The sequence below is a fragment of the Nicotiana tomentosiformis genome, chromosome 3 (assembly GCF_000390325.3).
Source record: "Nicotiana tomentosiformis chromosome 3, ASM39032v3, whole genome shotgun sequence".
Classification (NCBI taxonomy): Eukaryota; Viridiplantae; Streptophyta; class Magnoliopsida; order Solanales; family Solanaceae; genus Nicotiana; species Nicotiana tomentosiformis.
In genome coordinates, this window is record NC_090814.1 from 50,667,771 (window position 1) to 50,688,493 (window position 20,723).

Sequence of the window (20,723 nt, forward strand, 5' to 3'; positions counted from 1 at the left end):
GGTGAATTTTGTTCTTCGCGATCGTGAATGACTTTCCGCGATCGCGAATGATAATGCTTGGGCAGATTATATATTACTCTATTTCGAGGGTTTGGTTCATTTTAACATATTCTGAGTTGTAGAGCTTGATTTTGGGCAATATTTGAGGGTATTTTCACGATTTGGATCGGGGTAAGTTTTTTTGACTCGGATTTATTATTATTTCATGATTTCATCTTTATTTTTAGCACTTAATTGTTGAATTAAAGTGAAAAAATGGGGGATTTTAGTAAAAACATCCTAAAATAAAAATTGAGGATTTGATGGTCGAATCGAGGTCGGAATTAGATGAAATTGGTATGGTTAAACTTGTAATTGAATGAGTGTTCGGAATTTGTGAGCTTGATCGGGTTCTAGGGTGCGAGCCCGGGATTGACTTTTTGATTTTGATTAAGATCGAAACTTTATTGTTTGAAGTTATTTCCTACAGCATTATTTGATGATATTAAGTTGTTTGTGACTACATTCGAGTCGTTCGGAAGTCTATTCATGTGGGAAGGGCTTGTTTTTCTCGGTCAAAGCTACGTTTCAAAGTGAAAACCTTTTTGCATTTCTACGTTGTCTTCATATTTTACATATGAGAATATTCTATGACCTTATGGTGTCGGCTTTGAATCCTTGTACATAATAAATATTTGCAATTACTCCATCACAGGAGAAAATGTTCAACTCTTTCTATCCTAAAAGGTTTTCAACACTTGATGTAATTCAACATCTCTTTCCTGAATCATCTTTTTATTTTCTAGCGATTATGATATATATATATATAATTTAAAGCTAACACGATAATTGAATTCTCTCTAGATTGATGATAATCCTTCTCCGTCAGTTTCAAGTATGTCCTTGAGACTCTTGAAATTGGTAGTTGTTTTTGAGCAAGTTGTTGGCACCAAGTGCTCTTTTAAGTATGTCACTAAAATTGAAAAGTTCTAATGGACAATAAAGACACCCGAAGACTGTACTCAGAAAGGTTTTATTTTACCTAAGATAAAATATTAGGAATTTATGTATTTATCAATTCGCAATGTGAAATCTTTTATCGGACTCGAGCATGCAATTTAGGTGCCATTGTGGTGGAATGTCATATGGGATAGTGGGGGATATAAAGAAAGATTCACATACTTTAAGAGGACAACATAAATTGAGATCTACGGCACAAAAAAGCCATCTCCGTCAAATGATCCTTCATACTTCTGTTTATAGATTCTTTTAATTACTATCTTTTAGGAGACTATATGATATTTTTTGTGCAACTGAACTCCATTCTACATCTTTTAAATTTATCGCCCTATTCCTTTTTTTGTACCTTCTTTTAATTACAGTTCTATAGGAGACTGAATTATCTTTATGCAATTGTACATCATCCTATATTTCTTTGATTGATTATTGTGGTCCATTTTCTTTGAAATAGTACTTCTAGTATGCTTATATTGTGATTGCAAGTTGTTGATCATGTTCCTCGAATCTTATTATGTGCCATGGCACTCATCTTGATTGTTACTAACATTTTACATCAAAAATTATGGTTTGAATCACATATTCAATTTTTTAGATTAACTTTTGCAAAATAAAAAAAGCGGTAAAATATAAACAAGTATTGGATGTAAATGATCACACCTTACTGCTTATCCATCCAATAAATTTGAAGGTTGTTGTCTACATGAACTAAATTGTTTAATCAAATATCGGACATGTGCATTTCACGGGCTTTGATTTATAGTACAACTAGCTAAAGCATACTTCATAAATATACAAGACTAGAAGACCTAGACTTGTCTATTCTCACCAGGTCCCCCATAGAGTACAAAATGTTGACGCTCTGCAGCTTGCCAATGAGGTATATCAACAACCTTGTATAAATTAGGATTGTCTGCATATGCGGTAGTTTTATCTTCATCTATGGTCTCACCTTTATCATTTAGAACTGTAATCTTTCTACAATAAGCTTCATGACCTGTGTTTCCAATGGGAAAAAGTCCGGAGCCCATTGGGGGTCCAGGTACACTTGATGAACTATATACTACTCCTCCCCACTCAACATTTGTAGCAAAACTTTTTAAATCAGTGAAGATCCTTTGAGGCCAAAATCCAATTTGGGTATAGTTCTCTTCAAGCAAGAGCCACCAATTCCCGTTGACTAAATCCTTTTATTTTTAATAACAAGTGTCTAGGTTAGTATTTTTGTGTATACACTAAAAGATTTTATGGAAACTTAATAAAAGAAAGATAAAGTGTACCCGATCGATGGACATGGTGTCCTCCCATGAATCTTCTCCAATTTGTGAAATATTATCATATACCTTATCAATAGGTATCTTAGTGTTCACCAATACAAAGCCAGGGCATAGTATATTGAAGCAATGTATATTACCAGCCTATTTATAAAAATTTCTCTTACATAAGTTATGAAAATTAAGGTGCATAGATAAACCAAATTTTATGTACTTGATAATAAAATCATAGGAGTATATTTAGATATTTAACTTACCTGAAAATGTATAAAGAGCCTAGTTTTAGTATCCCCGTAAAGTGTTGGATCCACCTAGAGCACGAAATAAAGTTATCATGATAATTGAGTGGAAGCCTACTGATAACAATTTAAACTTGCATCTAAAGTATAGTATATATTCAAAACTTATCACATCGTCTTTTCCTTTATTCTCCTAACCCTAACCTACTCAAAAGAATAAATAACTTAAAAAGAAATAATAATGTCAAATCGAAAAGAAAATAATTAATTTTATAGTATAAGTATTGAACTTACTCTCCATCCAACTTGTACAATATCCGACCCTTTTTGAATTTTCAATCGACATGCACTATGTTGCTGCCCTTCAACGTGAGGATTCCATAAACTAGCTGCCATTGTTGCTCCCCCAAACTTATTATTTGGATTATTTTGAGTTCGAGCTATTGCAACCTAAATATAATAATTAATTCACGGTAAAATTAAGTGCATCCAAATTTAGCATGTTCATATTTGCTTGAAATCTTAATATTTATTTTACAACAAACAATGAGGGGCCAAGGAAAAAGTGAAAAATTAAAAGAAAGCTTGAGTAAGACTTAATTTGTGCCTACTCTAAGACAAGTGAAGGCAAGCGGACAAAGAAAAGCCACTCACACTACTAAGGTGCTATTTGTACACCATTCCCCTTTATAATTTTAAAATTGAGAAAATGACCTTTTAGATCTTTTATGTATAAAATACATATCTCTTACGTGTAAAAGTAAATCTCCCGTGTGTAAAAAAAAAGATGTAGGGTAATAAAACTAAACACAAGTTTGTAAAGAGTCACAAACCGAATTGACTCCATTGCTATGTTTAACTATTTTCATAAATATTAAATCCAAAAAAGATATATATATTTATATATTTTCTCTTTTATATTTGTTCACTATATTAAAAATATATTTTTAATTGTATTTTTTCATTTAGAAAATCAAGAGAAAAATAAATTATTTTTCATATATTACCCTTATTATTAACTACTTATTCCTAAATTATTTTTTAAGATTTTGAAATATTGTCATTAGTATAAGTATATGATAAAATATGCACTTCTTGAGAGTATCAAGTAAGCTTAGCTCAAAAAAGAAACAAAAGAAATTCCACATGTATACCTTGTATCCTTGCGAAGATTTGTATTTTCTTTTTGGCTCACTATTGTTAGCCTGTGAACAAGCAGGTAAATATATAGATATATATGAGATTAGTCGCGATACTTGAGAAGTAAACATATTTAATCTCTTAATGCATGACTTTTTTGTAAGTCTTACTTAGTTTGATGAATTTTTATACTGTTATATCTATAAAGATTATATTGTTTGAACGTGAATTATTCAAGCTAAAGCTATTAATTAGCATAAAATTATCTTACAACAGCCAATTGGACATCAAATGTTATATCTTCTGGTGGTGGAATATGTCTTTGTCTAATAAGATCATCTTTGTCATTCCTTTTAATAGGAACTGTTCCAACGGGACAACCTTCACCGTTTAGCCATATTGTTGATAACCCACTAGTTGTAGAGGTACCTGAATTCTGCTTTAACCTATGTAAAGTAGGTTTCATCTGTCCATCCAAAATTAAGAAGATTGTATGTCACAATTTTATATTTTTATAAAAAAAGTCCACGGTAAATGGAGATTAGAGACATGCCTCATGATGAAAATTATGATTCTGCAGCATTGGATGATCAAATGCAGGTTGCTTGTAAAAATTCACACAGTCGTATAAATCCCCATATGTAGTCTGCGTGCCAAAAAAATCATAAAATAAATAATCTCTAATATACTGATTGTGTATCTTGCTATCCGATTTGTAACTTTTGAATACATAAAAACTAGAATAATAACCAATCTCATAATTTATCATTTTATCCATATTTAATTTGAGTTTCAACAACCAAAGAAGACTTTTATCAAACTAATTGTTTTGGCTTTATTAAAATTACGAAATTAATATAAACGCATAAAAAGTACTGTGATACAGAAGGTTATTTATTTTTAATACAACATATATTTTCAAAAGGGAAAAAAAAAAGAGTCTATCTAAGAAAGTTTAGTTTGATGTTTTTAAATCTTCGTGGTCAAAGATGGATGATTTGCTCACCACCAAAAAGAGCCAAAGATTAATTTAGGTTCAAGCATTAAAAATAAAAAAGATTTGTTATGGAGTACTTCGTCCATTAATGAGCCCTATGTGATACAAATTTGGACGAATCCAAACCATGGATTCTGAATACCAATTGTCTATCCTAGAACACAAATACAGTTATCACTCGAGAGACTAATTAGAACTACAATGGTTTTCAACCAAAATGTATACCTTTATTGTTTTGACGGCTAGCTTGTTCAGAAGTTTAAGTTGCTTTTCCAATTCCAAGTCCTCTAGTTCCGAATACCTCTTTGTTTCTCCTTGAACCCCATTATAACTCAGAAGAAGAAAATATAGAACCAACAAAGTTTGTCGCTTAACTTTTTGATTCATCACCATCGCCTGAATTCAAGATTTTATTTTTACAGGTATTAATGTCAACATATATACGTATGTACAACAAGCTAATATTCAAAAAAATAAATTAATTAACGCAAGAAAAAATATACTAAACGAGCTAACTGCATATTAATACAAACATAAAAGCAACAAATGGTAAACTTACTTGATTCACTAGATGTATATATGAGAGATGAAGTTTGGAGCACTTGTAATTACCTTGGTAGTGTGAGTAAAATGATATATAACGGAGTTCGTAGAAGTCTTTTAAAGTAATGTAACTTTCTTGAGTACGATTACCAGAATCTACAGAAGATTTTATGTTAATGCATATTTGCTTACTTCTGACTTCTTAGTACAATCCAAAAAGATAATATGTCCATAGATTAATTCAAATTAATGCATATTTGCTTACTTCTGAGTACAATCCAAAAAAATAATATGTCCATAGATTAATTCAAATTAATGCATATTTGCTTACTTCTGAGTACAATCCAAAAAGATAATCTACTCATAGATTAGTTCAAATTAACAAAAAGCACGTAGATTATATGTTAGTAAAGATGGTATAGTATGAAAAAAATATAATCTGATATATCTTTCTATTTATATTACTGAAAAAACATAATACTCCAACATTTAGAACATAACTAATATTACTCAAAAATCCAATCAAGCCGTAGTACACATGTGTACGGGTAAACTCAGGGGTAAAAGTCTACCCCGATTTTCCGACGAGGAAACGAAGGGAGAACATGGGTCCTCGAGGTAGTAATCGAGGTCTGAGACCCTTCATATCGAGGCCCAGAGGGAGCAAACGATGTAAGCGTCATCGGATGTGGTAAAGCAACGCACTTCGGGCCAAGTATAAGGTATAGACCTCGGGAGACAAGATGAACGGTTGTGCATGGAGGATAGAGGGTTGTGATACTCGCCTTCAACCGGATATCACGATGCGAATCTCGCTTGATGTCGATTGCAGATCAACAATTACCACAAAAGAAAGAATTTTACCTTTTTTAGACTTCTATTAGGACTAAAACTCTTCTACTATATAAAAAGGAGATTTTTCCTTTTATTTGACATGTTGTTACACGCGAATCAAAGCAATACCAGTTTATTTTTTGCCTTTTAGCTATTGTTAAAATTTTGCTCATTTGTTTTGTTCTTCATTCACGACTGGGCTTGAATCGAGGGTCCAACCGAGGACAAGGTCATTAGTCAGTCTAAATTCAGGCTTGGCCATAATATTGCAACTGGTTTGATGTTTATTTTATTTCTAATTCATTTATTTGATATTCTTAATTGTTCATGTTGGATTAAACAACATATCCTTAAAATCTTGTACAAATTTAAGTGTTACCCAATATTGGGGTAAACAGTTTGGCGCCCATCGTGGGGCTAAGGATAATAGTAGTGATTTGATACGAATCTCCATAACACACCCTATGACGCTGACGCTGAGTTTGGCCATCACAGAGAAAATAATAATTTGTTGCCCAGTAACAAGGTGCCTCATGCTGATCCCAACAGTGTCCCAGTTGCCGATCTGGTCGATGCTAACTCGCAGGTAACCATCAACGTAAATTTGCCAACTGATCCCGAAAATAGTGTTCATGGGTAACTCGCAGGTGACCATCAACGTCAATTTGCTAATCTTCGAAATGTTGCAGGCTCAACAGGCGGCGATAGCGCAGCTGCAGAATTAAAGCCATATCCCCAACATGGTCGAGCCCGAACTGTCACGACCCCGAATTCCCTCCGTAGGATGTCGTGATGACACCTAGTCTCTAAGAGTAAGTAAGCCTATCAATGCGGAATAATAATAAATTTCTAAAATAAATAAACTACAATTCATACAATTTCAACTCCCAAAATCCGGTAGAAATAAGACACAAGCTTCTAAGAATTTATTCTCAATGTCTCTATATATCAAGGTCTAAAGAAAAACAAGGAAGCAACATAAAAATGATAGAAGGGGACTCTGGAGTCTGCGGACGCTGACAGATATACCTCGAAGTCTCCGTGCGCAGGTAACTCACTGACGTCTAGGATGGTAAGATGTACCTAGATCTGCACAAAAAGATGTACAGAAGCGTAGTATGAGTATACCACAACGGTACCCAGTAAGTGCCAAGCCTAACCTCGGTAGAGTAGTGACGAGGTCAGGTGAGGCCCTACTGGAATATAATAATGGCATGGTAAAATGTTTAATAATATAGTAAAATAAAATGATATTGGAAATGAATCAAGTAGTATGTCACCATTTAATTACTCAAAATAATGTGAAATAATATCTCGTGAAAACAAAACAGAATTTTCTTTCAACTTTAAGAAAATTACAACAACTAATCAAGGCAACTACGACCATAAATCAATATTAACAAGGGCACTCCCGAGGTACCGCCTCGTAGTCCCAAATCAGAAATAAATTCACAATATCTCATTTTCTTATCTCACCGAGGGAGCCTTCACAATTTATTTTAAAGAAAATATTTTTTTTCCGAAATAGCATCCCGCGTTTTATCCATCCTTATCACACCGCATGACTTCTAGTAGTTTCTCCTACTAGCCACGCGTATCAAGCCACCCTTATCTCACCGCATGTATTTCAATACCCAGACCTTATACTACCGCATACATATCCATATCACAATATATCATAATTTGCACCTCAAGCGCTCAAATAATTTATCTTGCCAAAATAATTCAACAATAATATTTTTTCACAATAAAGAGCTCACGGCTCATGCCAAAATAAATCATCAATAATATTTTTCCACAATAAAGAGCTCACGGCTCCATCACAATGAGTACAAAAATCATACAAAATATTCAAGAATAAATAATTTAGGAAAATAATATTTAAAAATCTTTAATACGTTGCTTCAATATCAAATTTAAAATGTCAAATACTTCATATTAATAATGTTTAATCTAAAGAAAATCACCCTTCAAATAATGCACAGAATAAAAGAAACCAAGTTTCAACTAAACAGGTGTAACAATTAGCAGGAAACGGTCAAACAAATTTAAGGTATATATCTGAGATCAATAATGAAGAATATAACAAGATAAAATAATTTAATAAATGCGCAACAATGATCTACACAATTTAAAAATATAATCTTTCACATTTAGCCCGTGTACACACTCGTCACCTTGTATACATGACTTTCAACACATTTCAATAATCACATCAATATCAATTCTAGGGAAAATTTCCCCCACACAAGGTTAGACAAGTCACTTACCTCGACTTGCTCCAATTTAACAGAGTATTATGCTTTTTACTCAATTTTTCGACTCCGATCGACTCGTATCTAGTCATAATTAATTCGATACAGTCAACAAAAATTATAGAAATCAATTTCATAAGAAAATACTATATTTCCAATAAAATTCGAAATTAGCTCAAAAATTGCCCGTGGGGCCCACGTCTCAGAATCTGGCGAAACTCAAAAAATCCGACAATCCATCCAAGTACGAGTCCAACCATACTAGTTTCACCCAAATCCGACACCGGATCGACACCGAAATCCCAAAAATTTATTTCTATGAGATTTCTAAATTTTTCTAAATTTCTATCTCAAAACACTAATTAAATGGTGAAAACAATGATATATCCGTGTATATTGACCAAATCCGAATTAGAATCACTTACCCCAATATTTTTCCTTGAAAATATATCAAATTCGCCTCTCATCAAGCTCCAATTCGTCAAAAATGGCAAATAGGACGAAGTCCCCTATTTTTATAACTTACACATCTGTTAGGGAGCCCGATTTGCCAGGGAGCCCGATTTGCTAGGGAGCCCAATTTGTCAGGGAGTCCGATTTTGACAGGGGAGTCCGATTTTGACAGGGAATCCGATTGTGACAGGGAGACCGATTTTGACAGGCAACCCGATTTTGACAGGCCCGATTTTGACAGGCAGCCCGATTTTGACAACATTTCCAGCAAAAAATTGCAGAAGCTTTTGTAGCAACTAAGTCCCACATTTGATCCGTTAACCATCCGAAACTCACCCGAGACCCTCGGGACCTCAACTCAATACACCAACAAGTCTTAAAACATCATATGAACTTATTTGAAACCTCAAATCAAGTCAAACAACGCTAAAATCACAAATCACATCCCAATTCAAGCTTAATGAAACTCAAGAATTTCCAATTTCTACATTCGAGGTCGAAACATATCAAATCAAGTCCGATTGACCTCAAATTTTGCACACAAGTCATAAATGACATAACTGAGCTATAAAAAGTTTTAGAATTGGATTCTGACGTTGATATCAAAAAGTCAACTCCTCGGTCAAACTTCCAAACTTAAATTCCTATTTTTGCCATTTCAAACCTAATTTCACTACGGACTTCCAAATAAAATTCCGATCACGCTCCTAAGTCCAAAATCACCATACGTAGTTTGCACATAATTTGACATCCGATCACTATTTGAACTTAAACTTTTAATTTTTCATCAAAATTCCATATCTCAGGCTAGGGAATTCGGAATTAAATTCCGGTAATATGCCCAAGTCCCAAATCACGATACAGACCTACCAGAACTGTCAAAACACTGATCTGAGTCAGTTTACTCAAAATGTAAACCAAAGTCAACTCAGTTGAGTTTTAAAGCTCTAATTCAAATTTTAATCCATTTTTCACATAAAAACTTTTCGAAAACTTTTACGGACTACGCACACAAGTCGAGGAATGATAAATAGTGCTTTTTGAGGTCTTAGAACACATAATTAATTATTAAATTTAAAGATGTCATTTTGGGTCATCACATTCTCCACCTCTAAAACAAACGTTCGTCCTCGAACGGAGTTAGAAAAAGTACCTGAGCTGGTGAATAAGTGTGGATAATAGTTGTGCATATCATGCTCGGTCTCCCAAGTCACCTCCTCGACTGGATGACCCCTCCTCTGAACCTTCACGGAAGCAATGTTCTTTGACCTCAGCTTTCGAACCTGCCTATCTAAAATAACCACTAGTTCCTCAACATAATATAGATCCTTGTCCAACTGAACCGAACTGAAGTCTAACACATGAGACAGATCGCCGTGATATTTATGAAGCATGGAAACATGGAATTCCGGATGAACTGCAGAGAGACTAGGTGGTAGTACAAGTCTATAAGCCACATATCCAACTCTTTCAAGAATCTCAAAAAGGCCTAATATACCTAGAGCTCAACTTGGCCTTCTTCCCGAACTTCATCACACCCTTCATAGGCAAAACCCGGAGCAATACCCGCTCACCAACCATGAATGCAACATCACGAACCTTCCGATCCGCATAACTCTTCTGTCTAGATTGGGCTGTACGAAGCAGATCCTGAATCAACTTAACCTTTTCCAAGGCATCCTGAACCAAGTTTGTACCCAATAGTCTAGCCTCGCCCGGTTCGAACCAACCCACTGGAGACCGGCACCGCCTACCATACAAGGCCTCATACGGAGCCATCTAAATGCTTGACTGATAACTGTTGTTGTAAGAAAACTCCGCAAGTTGTAAGAATTGATCCCAAGCACCCCCAAAATCTATCACACACGCACGAAACATATCTTCCAGTATCTAAATAGTTCATTTGGATTGCCCGTCCGTCTGAGGGTGAAATGATGTACTCAACTCTACCCGAGTACCCAACTCATGTTGTACTGCCCTCCAAAACCGTGATGTAAACTGCGTACCCCGGTCAGAGATGATATATACTGGTACACCGTGATGTCTGACAATCTCGCGAATATAGATTCGAGCCAACTGCTCGGAAGAGTAGGTAATCATCACAGGAATGAAATGAGCTAACTTGGTCAATCTATCCACAATCATCCCAAGCTGCATCAAACTTACTATGAGTCCGTGGGAGCACAACAACGAAATCCATAGTGAACCTTTCCCATTTCCATTCTGTAATCTCTAACTTCTGAAGCAATTCACCCAGTCGCTAATGCTCATATTTTACCTGTTGACAATTTAGACACCGAGCTACATACTCCACTGTGTCTTTATTCATCTGCCTCCACCAATAGTGCTATCTCAAGTCCTGATACATCTTTGCAGCACCCGGATGAATGGAGTATCGCGAACTGTGAGCCTTCTGTAGAATCAACTCATGCAAGCCATCCACATTGTGTACACATAACCTGCCCTGCGTCCGTAGTACACTGTCATCTCCAATAGTGACCTCTTTGGCATCACCGTGCTAAACTGTATCCTTAAGGACAAGCAAATGGGGGTCATCATACTGACGCTCCCTAATACGATCATAAAGAGAAGACTGAGAAACCACACAAGCCAAAACTCGACTCGGCTCAAAAATATCCAATCTGACAAACTGGTTGGCCAAGGCCTGAACATCCAAGGCTAAAGGCCTCTCTGCTACCGGTAAATATGCTAAGCTGCCCAAACTCTCCGCCTTATGGCTCAAGGTATCGGCCACTACATTGGCCTTCTTAGGATGATAGAGAATGGTGATATCATAATCCTTAAGCAACTCCAACCGCCTCCGCTGCCGCAAATTAAGATCTATCTGTTTAAATAGACGTTGTAGACTTCGATGATCGGTGTAGACCTTGCAATGGACACCGTACAAATAATGCCGCAAAATCTTCAAGGCATGAACAATAGCTGCTAACTCAAGGTCGTGTATAGGATAATTCTTCTCATGCACCTTTAACTGTCTAGACGCGTAGGAAATCACCCTACCGTCTTGTATCAACACTGCGCCGAGACCAATATGCGATGCATCACAATACACAGTAAAAGCCCCTAAACCTGTAGGTAATACCAATACTGGGGCTATAGTCAAAGCTGTCTTGAGATTTTGGAAGCTCTCCTCACATTCTTCGGTCCAAGTCCTGAAAGCAGTTTTCGGGATATCTGGCTCCTGAATCTTCAACTGATGATAGCCTAAACATAAGTCGATCTTAGAGAAAACTCTGGCACCCTGAAACTGATCAAATAGATCATCAATACATGGCAATGGATAACTGTTCTTCAATGTAGCCTTGTTCAGCTGGCGGTAATCAATACACATCCGCATAGAACTATCCTTCTTTTTCACAAATAAGACAGGAGCACCCCAAGGTGATACACTGGGACGAATGAAACCCTTATCAAGCAACTCCTGTAACTGTTCTTTTAATTCTTTCAACTATGCTGGGGCCATACGATAAGGTGGAATAGAAATGGGCTGAGTACCCGGTAATAAATCAATGCCAAAGTCAATATCCCTGTCGGCTGGCATACCTGGAAGATCTGCTGAAAATACATCAGGAAAATCCATCACTACAGGAACTAATTCTATAGTAGGAGTATCAATACAAACATCTCTCACATAGGCCAGATACGCATCACACCCCTTCTCAACCATTTGTTGAGCTTTAAGAAATGAAACAAACCTTCTATGAACATGATCCGAGGTACCTCTCCACTCTAGCCGCGGTAGACCTGGCATAGCTAACGTCACCGTCTTGGCGTAACAATCTAGAATAGCATGATAGGGCGACAACCAGTCCATGCCAAAAATAATATCAAAATTCACCATACTGAGCAATAATAAATCAGCTCTAGTCTCAAAACTGCTGATAACAATTAAACACGACTGATACACGCAGTCCACAATAATTGATTCACCCACGGGTGTAGATACATAAACAGAAGAACTCAAGGAATCACGTGATACACCCAAATACGGGGCAAAATAAGATGACACATAAGAATAAGTGGAGCCTAGATCAAATAAGACTGATGCATCTCTATGACAGACCAAAATAATACCTGTGATAACTGAATCAGATACAACTGCCTCTATCCTAGTAGGAATGGCATAATATCTGGCCTGGCCTCCCTCTCTAGGGCGACCTCTACCTGCCTGACCTCCACCTCTGGCTTGCTGTGCAGGTGGAGTGGCAACTGGTGTAGTAATCATGGCCTGAGAAGCCTGAGGGCCCTATGGAATAAGTGTGGCCTTTAGGATCAAGACAGTGTTCAAATAAATTTCCATATTTTTAAGTTGGAGATTCTTAGTACCGATATACCCTCGTTCACAATACCATTATTCACAATAACAATACCATTATACTTTTAGCACGGAGTTCGATCACTACCCGATTGGCTAGGCCATCTCATTAGAGACATCAACCACAATCACTCTCAATATCAATACCACTATACCTTTAACACGGAGTACGATCACGACCCGATCGGCTAGGCTATTTCATTATAGACATCAACCACAATCACAATTTCAATTATAATTTCTAGCACAATCACCACCATGTGTGTGGCATGGTGTCCGATCAAGACCCGATCGACTAGGCTGTCTTATTTGAGACATCAACCCTTTTTATATCAATCATCGCATTTCATACTTCTTTCACATCTTTTCATTTCATTCGCACTAATGGCCATAATTATAAAATCATTCAGGCACGTTGGCCGTATTTAGTATTTCATGCTCACCTTTTCACTTTCAAACATCAACATCATCATCACCAACAACAACAATTCAAATCAAGGTGTGTAGTACATGTGAGCAATTAAGAGTCTAAGGCACATAGAAATTCTTCACAAAATTTGGCGAAATAGCCTTTGTTGGAATTTGACTTGAAGTCGAACATTTTTAATACACAACCCATATTTTTAACACATCCTCAATTGATAACGTAACATAAATAAAGTATTTGGGATACTTGTTGAACATATATCTTTCAACCCAATCTTACTCGGAATAGCTAATTTTATAATGGACCACCTCGGGTTGGACTTTTGGGCTCTTTGATTAATGATTCGACCTTTATCGATTGGGTTTGTTTCCTTTGGTATAATTTGATGTATTTGAGTTGCTTTTGGCTAGTTTCGAGCCATTAGGAGGTCGGTACGCCCATGCTAGGTGATGAGCGCATGGGAGTGCACCGTGTGAATTGTGATTTAGTAACTTCCATGGAACTGTGTAACCATCTTATCTGAACATTTTTACTGTACTCTATGTGTTAGAGCACTTGAGCTGTAATTTATGCTAGAAATCATGTTTAGGCTATATGGTGGCACTATTGGGACCCACAGTGGCTGTTCTTTCATATCATATCTCAGTCTCTGTTGTTGTATATTGTCATATCTCGTATCATTGATTAGGGCTACTTCATATGAGTGTTGTGAGCCCGCGAGAGTGAAAATATTAGTGGCTGAGTTGGAACCTGAGTGTCGTACTGTGAGTGATATATATATATATATATATATATATATATATATATATATATATATATATATGTGTGTGTGTGTGTGTATGTGTGTGTGTGAATCGAGTATGTCTATATATATGTGGATCGAGTTACATGTCGCAACAAGACTTATGGCTATATATATATATATATATATATGTGTGTGTGTGTGTGTGTGTGTGTATGTGTGGGGATTGGGTTGCACGACGCAACAAGCCTTATGGTTATATATATGTGGATCGAGTTGCACAACGCAACAAGCCTTATGGCTATATATATATATATATATATATATATATGGATCGGGTTGAACACCGCAACAAGCCTTATGGCTATATATATGTGGATCGGGTTACACACCGCAACAAGCCTTATGGCTATATATATGTGGATCAGGTTGCACTCCATAACAAGCCTTAGGGCTATATGTGGATCGGGCTGCACGCCGCAACAGGTATTGTACAGTGCTGAGTGACTGAGTGTACTGAGTATTGAGCATGGTGAGAGAGAATACGAGACAGTGATATTAAGTACTCTGAGAGTGTGAGTACATGAGTTCATCACTGCGATACATTGCATTTGACATGCGTACTTGTGATACATGCATAGAGATGCATTCCTTTCTGCTACCTAATTTTGGAGACGTTCATGATTTCACCTGTATATTTACATGTACGCACAGAGATGTATTTTTCTCATGCTATCTGAAAATGAAACATCTTATTTATTGTTGAATGTCTTTTGAAGAAATCATAGTTTTCAAACTTACTCATATGCTTTTGGGATTTTCGGTGAAATATTTGGGATTTGCGGTTATAATTGAAAAACATGTGTATTTTCTGTGTGCTGATGATGATGGGCCAGTCTGGAGGACTTGAGGTCGGGTTATGACTGTAACTTGAACACGAGGATTTTGGTTGTGTGAGCACGTGCTTTTGGACTTATATGTCTGGTAGCATCCCTATGAGTGGAATTTGTGACTCGATGAATGGCTGCATGGCTATATGATGAGTATGATGTGACTACGGGATGTGTTGAGATGTAAAAAGGGCTATTGGGTGATTGATTTGTAAGGCCCTGTTAAAAGTTTTCTAATGATTTAAGATTTTAAAGTGCGCCAGCGGTATTTGAGGATAACGTATTCGAGTATTAAAGGATGCCTATGGGATAGGACCGCATCACTTTGAAATGAAAATATATGTTTAAGGTGTGTTGGAACATAATAAGGAGTTTTGTGAATGGTAACAAATTGTGTGGAATAAGTTTGATACATTAAGTGGAAAGGATGTCTTAATTAGCACAAGACCCTACTTCAAACGAATAGAAATACCTCAATATAAAGACTTAAGTGGTGATATACCTATCAAATGAAAGTCGTGTGAGTCTAGTTTCTAACGCTTCAAACTGTTTGTCATTTGGACATTTCTACAAGACGTTATGACCAAATTACGAAAGGTTGGCAGAGGAGTGAACTGCGGATGCGAAGCATCCGAGGCCGGATCCGAAAGTAGCGCTGGCAGTGAACTGCTGCCATAGCATCCGGGGCAGCATCCGAAACCCAGAAATCTGGGCCTATAACTACAATTTTGGGGTTCATTTTCCCCACTTCACTTGGATGAATTTTGGAGCTCTTCTCCAGTCTCTCAAGACCACCAACTCTCCTCTTCTTCAAGGTAAGCAATCCCCATTATCTTGGTGTGAAATTCCATCATTTCTACACTAGTATTGATGATATCTACACATAAAATAGCTAGAACTTCAAGAAATTTCTTCAAAATCTCAAAGGAGAGTTTTTCAAGATTTCTTCCCAAAGGTAATCCTACACCCTTAGACTTACATGTATGGATAAATTATGGGAATATGAGTATAAAGTAAGTATTGGAACTTATGGTATGGTGGTTGGAAGCCATAAGTTCCCAATTTAAATACATAACCATTGTAGAGATTGAAAGGTGATTATTTGATGGAATTTTGTTGGTTGGGTGTGGATGGATAGTCATGTATATGATATTGGAAGTTATGAATTGTTTAAGAATGATAGTAGGATAAATTATTAGTAAATGGTAGTAGTTGGATGAATTAATTCTATGGTTAAGAGGTGTAGATATTCATGCCAACTAGATGTTTGATAAAATGCCTAAATGGCCTAAATTATGGAATATGTTACTAATATTGGTCCTATTGGATGTTGTTATTGTAGATTAAAGTTGCTTAGTGTAGTGGATCGTTGTAGTATCATTAAGGAACGAATTTGAGGTATGTTGGCTAAACTACTATCTTAGAATTGAATTCCATAATGTTCTCGTGAGTTTCAAGTATGGTTGGCTCAAGTTCCTAATTCCTATATTCCGAGTTATTCCTTATAAACTTGACTATTGCGAATGAGCCTTATGTCGAAATATATATGTTCGAAGTATGGGTTGTGTATTAAAATGTTATGGCTTTGAGTCGTGTTCCAAATGAAAGCTAGTATGCCAAATTGTGTGAGAAAAACTCGATTTGCTTAAGAATCTAAATTGCTCGTATGTGTTGTGTACCTAAAGTCTTGATTTAAAATGCCTTGTTGTTGATAATATATAAAGATGCTCGAAAGTGAAAGAAGAGAGTTGGTGATATAAAGTGTGGTCGTCGTGCCAAGAATGAAAGTTATACTGGTGGCCAATGGTGCCAATGAAACGAAATGACGTGAGAAAGGTTAATAAATGAGTCTTGATTCAACTGTTCCAAATTGACTTCGAAAATAGATTTTCCTAAAAGCTTATGTACTCAAGTCATGCCCAAATGTTTTTGTTTCAATTAATGCTATGCTTTGCAAGTATTTCCAACGTGTTATGAACTCCTATATATTCATGAGTTGAAATTGTGTAGTGCCCTTTTTGGGGTAAAGTATTTCAAGAATAAATGATGTGTTACTCGTTTATGATTTTACCTTGTGCTTCGATTGCCAATCATTTTACTCCATTTCTTGGAAAGAAATCCATTGTGTTTAAAGTCTTCATTACTAATGATACTAAAGTTGTGAATTCCGGAATATTCTATTTGTTGATATTTATGATAATGATCGATGAGAAGGAAAGATGTGAAAGTGTGGAATATGAAATATGGCCATTGTGCCATGAATGAAGAATCATATGTATGGCCAAGAGAGCCAATGAAATAATGATGTTGTAAGTGGATAAAAATGCCAATTAGGCTATAAATGATGTGAAAGGTTATGAGGTAAATGCATTTTTATTGTTGTTTCCTTTGTATGCAAATCAAAATTATTTTTTATGGCATCGATAGTCATCGAGGAAGGGTAGGTTGAAATAACCTAACCCCAAAACTACACATGCCGGTGTAGGAGTGAATTGTGATCATTCCCCTTATTTTGGATGAGATCGATGTGATAAAATCAATCCCCTTATTTGGGAAGAGATTGATGTGATAAAATTATTCCCCTTATTTGGGATGAAATTGATGTGATAACATTATTCCACTTAATTGGGATGAGATTATTGATAGAAAAGGATGATGTCGATCCATACGTCATTGTGGTGAGATGGCCTAGATGATCGGGTCGTGATCGGACGCTATGCCGCACACATGATGGTGATTGTGCTGGAATTGGAAATTGAAATTGTGATTTTGGTTGATGTCTCGGATGAGATGGCCTAGCCGATCGTGATCGGACTCCGTGCTAAAAGTACGGTGGTATTTGTATTGTGAACATTGGTATTATGAACAGTGGTATTTTGAATAGTGGTATATCGGTGCTAAAGATCTCCCAACCAAAAATAATATTATCTTCGTATTTTGGAAATTGTTATGTTTTAACTTGGCATTTTGATATTATTGATTGTTGATTGTTGTTTCCATGGTTTTCCCTTTCTTACATTGGAATTCTATTTTGAAAGAGGATAGTTAGCTTTACATACAAGTACTATTCCATATGTACCAACATCCCTTTTGCCGGGGTCGCTGCATCTTCAATGGATGCAGGTGGTGCATCAACGGGTATCTTTGTTCCTCGTTAGAAGTCACTCTCTATTCAGTAGGGTTTGGTGAGCCCTACTCTATTCTGGGCCTGATGTCATTTGATGTTGTACATTGTGTTTTGAGGTATAGCCGGTGCCTTCTTGCCAATACTTCCATACTACTCTTCGGTTATACTTAGAGGCTCCGTAGATAGGTTGTGGGTGGTGTTTGATGTGGGGAATTGAACTAGAAATGTTGGTATTTAGCAAACATGTTTTTCATTATATCTATAAACTTGTAATATTTTAGAAATTATGAAGGAAGTTTCTAAGGGAAATTAAATGGGAGTTGTTAATGAAATCTTTTCAGTGTTTGATTAATGGAGTGCATCTCCTCTTTATTCATAGATGAGTTTGGGTAGAAGGAAATCTAACAGTCTTGCTTGGCAGGGTTCACCCAGTTGAGCGTCGGTCATGGTAACGACTTTAGATCCGGAAGGTGAAGGAAATGACTTTAGATTCAGAGAAGGTCTCTTCAGAGTGGGTATCTCGGTTGTGGTACTTTTGGGGTGCTTAAGAGGGAATACAGCGACTTATGGGATTTAGAGAGTGTGATTTTATGCTTAGGATCCTTTGTGGTGTGTTTGGGTAGGGATCGTGGTGTTCTAGCAAGGAGAAGTATCAACTTGAAGGAAGTTCAGAAGGAACTCAGAGAAATAGGATAGCTTGGTAGTAGGTTGGATCAGCACGACAATGGATACGATCGGTTCTTTTGGTAGTTATGATGTGGTGAGTCTCTACAAGTGTTTTATGGCAATACTATGGGGTTTAGAGACTCGCGTGGCTTGGTTGAGTTAGAGAGATTCAGTTCTGATGGCTTGATTGTGTGCAAATGGATTTCAAAGTGCTCTCGAGGAGTTCTACCACAGTTAGAGGTGTATATTTCCTACCGGCATGAGGAACATATTGCGTATTGTGATTTTCTCCTGGATGAGATCAAATGGAAGGTTCCTAGCCAATTGAGTATGTAGTTTGCTTGCAAATTAGAGTTAATTATATGATGGCATGATAGATGTGGTATGTTATGTGGGATTGAGATTTGCATGTGCAAGGTCATGGGTCCGTTTCGAAGGGAAGATCATAAATTCTTAGAAAGTATGGACGGTTTCCGAAGTTTAGATGAATGCTATATCTATTTGGTAATTCCTGAGAAGGGTGCACATTTCAGAAGATGCACTGTGTTCAGACTTACAGATGCTTCATTAATATTGCGATACTCGCCTGGTTGATCAGCTGTTGATATTCAGATTTCTCTATGCGGCACGGAAGAATTATAGAAGTATTCCTCATGGGATGATCATGTATGAGAGATGTGTTAGAAATCTGGGCGGTGGGGTTGGGATCATATATGGTGATTCATGTGTTCTATGGACTTGGAGACCATGAGTTCTCAAAAACAGATTGTTCCGTGGTTGTGGGCCGCGAAAATATTGTCAAAGCTAGCCAGATGATAGTATGTGTTACGGTTAGGTCAATGTAGACTTTAGGAGGGTTATTTATGTATTTTTGGGTGACCATAGTTGATTTGGGGTTCATTGGTAGGCCCAATGAGGATGTGTATTCTACACCGGGTCGGATTGGTTGACTCTGCACTACTATTGTTGAGGGATGTACCATTCGGTTAGAGTTGAGCTTATTCTTGTTCTGAAATGCTCTATGAGTTACCTTTCTATGCTACGAGGGGATTTGATCTGTTGGTTATAGGCACAAATGGCGCGGGTCTATTTGGGCCTTATAGAGGAAATTGAGAGAGATGGGTATGAGAGTGTTGAATGATTGATTGCACATTTGGTTATGTTCTTTATGGACTGTGGTATTGTGTTATTGGTTCTTTTGTGGTTATGGTCATGCACCTTGGGTACTTGATGTCGAACTGTGTGTGGCTGTTGATTTTGGGTATAGTGGCTGGAGGTATTTCATGTAGACTAACGTTTGGGTGGGGTCACGTATTGTGACATAGTTATGTTGAGATATGATCCCTTGTGTTAGATTCATGTGTCGTGGTTCTACCATGTATGATGAACTCATTGCATTGTGGTTGTGGTGGTACTTATTGAACTTGCAGGACGATTCTCTCATTTGAGTCATTTTCCATGATTGAGTACATTTGAATTGTTGCGTATTGGTGTACAGATTGCACGGTTTGTGGCTCTGGGTAGTTTTGGTGTGACATGCTAGTAGCGTAGCTTGTATTTGAAAAGATGAGGTCGTCGGACCTAGAATGGGTGCTATCGGATTTGATTGCGGTATATTTGAAAGGATAATATCGCTGATCAGCTTAAACATTAGCTATAGTTCTTGTTGAAGGAGAGGGATCTCCATGACTTGTTGATCTGATAAGGTATTATGCGTTTCTGCGTGATTCTTTCATCATCGACAGTGTACAAAGGTTTTAGAATGAGGTTTTGTTTGATACGAGGTTTCTTACAGGTATTGGGT

General features: G+C 36.7%; 1 protein-coding gene across 1 annotated transcript; it reads right to left on the minus strand.

The window, feature by feature from the left end:
- Positions 1-1,805: 1,805 nt before the first annotated feature.
- Positions 1,806-12,977, minus strand: LOC104103515 (protein neprosin-like). Its single transcript, XM_070198401.1, has 9 exons — positions 12,827-12,977; positions 12,296-12,349; positions 4,872-4,960; positions 4,203-4,295; positions 3,921-4,115; positions 2,804-2,959; positions 2,528-2,581; positions 2,277-2,414; positions 1,806-2,183 (listed from the first exon to the last, which is right to left on the minus strand). Exons 1-9 carry the CDS (start codon positions 12,975-12,977, stop codon positions 1,806-1,808), a joined length of 1,308 nt encoding a protein of 435 aa, XP_070054502.1.
- Between the last annotated feature and the right edge of the window lie 7,746 nt (positions 12,978-20,723).